Here is a 4,372-nt window from a genome sequence, read left to right on the forward strand (position 1 = left end):
AGCTATATAGTTAGTTTAGTTAGTTTATTTTTGATAGGTACACGACAGACGTATCACACATCAAGCTCGACAGCAACAAGCTTGAACCATTTTAATAAAATGAAAATCCGACCGACGGGATGACTGAAGAAGAAGAAATGAGGTTTCTGCCATGAAATGCTGAATAACGTGGTGCATAAAAGACCTCGCTTACTCCACATTAGCGACAAACGAGTTGAGACTACGATGTACCGCACTTCGCACTCTAAGGTGAACCGCAGACGAGGAGAAGAAATAACGACGGCAGGGGGAATCATTCCGCCGGAGATGAGCAAAGACACCGCCTCATCTCCGGCGGATAGCCGGACGGCAGAGGAGCGAGGGTGTCGGGTGGTGGCTGGATACGGTGGATCAGGTTAGGTTTTTGATTTGGGGGCAATTAAACTCTCTCTCTCTACGGGTTATAGCTGCCTTTTTGTATCCCTAGTAAAAGAATAGTAATAACAGATTTACTTATATTACAAAAGTCACGCCAACTAAATTACTAATTTAAATTCAACACAATAATTTTACAAATGAAAAAAATTAGAAGCAGTTCCAACCAAATTAGCAGCAGTTCCAGACATTTAGTTGCGAGATTTCTTTTTTCTTTCCTTATAAAAACCATATCACAAACTGTACACTCGGTGTCAAATTGCGCTGATACAGGTACGAATGTACGATGTTTTATATAACATTCACAACATAAAAAAAGAAAAAATAGTAAGAAATGTACAAAAATCCCAATAATTTAGACGTATATCATATCTTATCGTATTCATATTAGATATAAAAAACGTATTGTAAATCTTTGTTCAGTTATTAAAAATGGGTCATAATTTTATAGTTTCAACAGAGTCGATACAGAAACAGAAACAGAACACCGGTACTTAACAAAGAAACTGTTGAATTCTAATAAAGGAGGTCGATTCTGATCAACATAGGTATCTCAAGGCAAATTAATAACATCATCACAAGGCTCCTGAACATCTCGAACACGAATTGGGAGCTAAGAATCCCACCTACCTTAGCATTTTACAAAACTAGTGAGATCTGCTCTACCAAATCACATCACATTCATACAATAGAGTAACCACAAACAACCATGTTTACCAGAGCAAGTCCTACAAACCCTACAAAGTCAAAGACAAGAAATGTTTTTATGTTTCTAATAGATCATATTAGAGCTAGCTCATCAGAGAGTAATTGCTACACGGGTTCAAGGGTAAATAAAGGAAGTGTGGAGACAGGGTTGGTAGTGAACTTATGTAGGAGAGGGCACGATCGTTTCCCATACAACAACCACTTCACCGTTACTTTCCTTTATTGTACCCTGTATTACCCTAGTAATACTTACTCACGAGCCCTCGGTAACATTAATTTTTGGTTGTTTTCCTCTTGCCGTCAGGCCCACCAGAATCCACCTTTCTGTTTTTGCTAGCTGATTTCTCCAGTCGCTTCTTCCTTGCATCTTCCGGGATAGTATCTTCCATTATCTTCGGTACAGTAAAGTTGAAATTTTCCAACTTTAAATTATTAAATTCCGGGTGCCTTTGTAGGTATTGTGATACTTCTGCATGACATCTAACTTTCTTTCCGTCTGGCGTTATGTAGTGTGCATCCAACTTAGAGTAATCGGGTCGAAGGATGAGCTCCCTCTTGAATCCTTCAGGAGTTATAGGAAGATTAGGTTTGTCGATGACCCATGTTCGAGTCGCATCATAGTCAAGATCAGGCAGGTCATCACATGATACATTTGGTTTCATGTCACAAGTGAAAGGTTCTTCCATGAATTTACTTCTCAGTTGTTCATACTCCTCTTTTGTTTCAATGGTCCTCCATTTTTGGCATTTGCTACATTGCGCAGCATACAAGTCTATAGCACCACGTTTCTATAAAGAAAAATAAATACAAAGACCCTTGTCAGATAATGATAATAGGCAAGTGAAGAAGTCTTGGATATGCCGGGGAATCAGTCATTACACCCCAATCAATGACAAAATTAAAATGATAAAAGTAAGCGTAAGATTCCTGGTGAAAAAAAAGCAGGAACGAAAACAATTAAAACGATACTAACAAACAGAGTCTACCCAACGAGCACACAAAATTAGTTAGGTTAGAACTAGCCCTTTACATCCAAGTGCCCCCATCAACTCAAAATCTCTCTCAGATAAAAGTCAGACTGGGACACTGGGAGGGAATATCATATAAGAAGATCCATCTTGGACCATATGATAGGACTATCCAATTGAAAATATCTTAGGCGCGGAATGTCGTTAGGCACCCTAATCTATGAGAAAACTATAAATGTAAAAGTAAGGGAAATAATTTCCGTAACTAAAAGGCAGAATCTAAAAAAGATTAAAAGAAGTTATTACTAGCCATATAGATGAATTAAACCGAGCTTATCTAATAGGTTTTCTATTTAAATACGTGAAGGGTTGTGTATCAACGGTCCATGACCTAGCGATGCCGGACTAGAGAGAGCTGAACTTGACCAAAAATCTTTAGTTTACCTAATGAACGGAATGAAGGATACTAGACCTGAAACAATTTGGTTTTAGATTATACCGACTCTGGTCACCTCACTATAATTCAGTCCAGAATGAAATACAAACACAAGGTGAAATGATTTGATGACATGGATAATGGAATGAGAACATGTATAGAAGAAGGTAGCCTTGCAGATATATGAACCCCGTATTTTCAATTAGAAATTACTTGCTCCAAAAATAATATGAAACTACTTGCTCCAAACATAGCACACTGGCCGTCCACTCCACCGTTTCACCAATATCACTACCTCGTTTGGTGGTTAAAAAGTTGAAACAATATAGGACATACTTATTAACTTGCATCTTGCAACTTTTGTTCCTATTTCCTCCTTTGTCCACCCCTTAGCTTACATGACACAGGGGCATCAATTCATAACAAGTGCAGAGGATAACAGGAGATCAAGACAGATAAAGCCTTATATGATGGACAAAATAAAAGTAAGTAGCTAACAAAAAAAAGTTGGATCATCAGGTTCCAATTTTTCTTAACAGGATTTGTAACAGACACATCAATTCGTTTTTAAACTTCTCTAATCAATCTCCTATCAAAACATAGTACCTTTGTGATGTTAAAAAAGAATCAAAATTCAAAACATACCCAAATTCTCAAAACATCAAGGTTACCATAAAACTGAAGGCTGGTCCTGGCATGTGGCCAGTATATCGCGATTTGAGCTAGAAATCGAAATTCCAATCATACATATATGGTAAATTATTGTCATGACTGAAAAGGTAGATAACGACGACATCTCAATTCTAATACCACATCAACTTTAACCCAGGTTTTTCCAGTACATAGACATACTAGCTACAATTTCATTTACATTAATAAAATGAAAAATTAGTAATTTCAAAAAATCTAACCCAACTACTTGAACATTGTATCTATACATATAAATCGGGAAACGAGGTCGAACCGGGTACATATAAATGACACATATAGTTAATAACACTTGTTACGAGTGCGATAACAAAGGAAACAAAAAAGAAACAGTACTGAAACCCTAATCCATGAAAAGGGTAAAGTTTTCACAAAAGTTTAGTTTGGGATCTCAGAATATAAATCTATGGGTAAAAACGTTAATGATGGATTGATCTGAATTTTGAAAGAAAGATCCGTTGTTAAAAATAATCATTAGAATGACAGGAAATGGATGAATAATCACAAGAAATTAAGAAAAGAGAAATGGAGTAAAAACAAAAAGAGAAATGGATGCATGCAAACTACCTTGTTGGAATCATCATGGGTTTTTTGCTTCTTGTTCATCATCATCATCTTCTTCTCCTTCTTCTCGGCTATTTGAAATAGGGTTTATCTCTCTTCCACGCTATTACACTGGATAATGCCTGTGTTCTGTGTTCCACTGCTGGTCTTACCAACAATAAAAAATGTCTCTCTTCATTTTCTTACAAAAAAAAAAAAGGTGGTCTATTTGGTTAGACCGTAATTCTTAAGAGTTAGCAGCATTCGTTTTTTGGTGAAATTATTCAATTGAATCAATTCAACTTAATGGAGCCGAACTGAATCGAATGGAGTGAATCGAATCGATCGATTCAATCAATCGAATCGAAATAATAATAAAAAGATTATATTAATAATAATAATAATAATAATAATAATAAATATTATAATAAAAATAATACCAATAATAATAATAAATATTATTATAATATTATTCATTAATAATAATAATAATATATTAATATAATCTAATAATAATAATCTAATAAGATATATAAAAAATAAAATATTAATATAATAATAAATAAAGTAATAATAATAATATATATTTTTTTTT

General features: G+C 34.9%; 1 protein-coding gene across 1 annotated transcript; it reads right to left on the reverse strand.

The window, feature by feature from the left end:
* Window positions 1-908: 908 nt before the first annotated feature.
* On the reverse strand, window positions 909-3,987 carry LOC141647762 (methyl-CpG-binding domain-containing protein 4-like). Its single transcript, XM_074456091.1, has 2 exons — window positions 3,802-3,987; window positions 909-1,910 (listed from the first exon to the last, which is right to left on the reverse strand). Exons 1-2 carry the CDS (start codon window positions 3,847-3,849, stop codon window positions 1,395-1,397), a joined length of 564 nt encoding a protein of 187 aa, XP_074312192.1. The 5' UTR covers window positions 3,850-3,987; the 3' UTR covers window positions 909-1,394.
* Window positions 3,988-4,372: the final 385 nt, after the last annotated feature.

The sequence above is a fragment of the Silene latifolia genome, chromosome 3 (genome assembly GCF_048544455.1).
Source record: "Silene latifolia isolate original U9 population chromosome 3, ASM4854445v1, whole genome shotgun sequence".
Lineage (NCBI taxonomy): Eukaryota > Viridiplantae > Streptophyta > Magnoliopsida > Caryophyllales > Caryophyllaceae > Silene > Silene latifolia.

Bases quoted from the DNA above. Each gene is read 5' to 3' on its own strand.
- LOC141647762 (XM_074456091.1), bottom strand. From the start codon at position 3,849: ATGATGATGATGAACAAGAAGCAAAAAACCCATGATGATTCCAACAAG. The intron at 1,911-3,801 runs GTAGTTTGCATG...TTTTCTTTATAG, and splicing joins CCCATGATGATTCCAACAAG to AAACGTGGTGCTATAGACTT.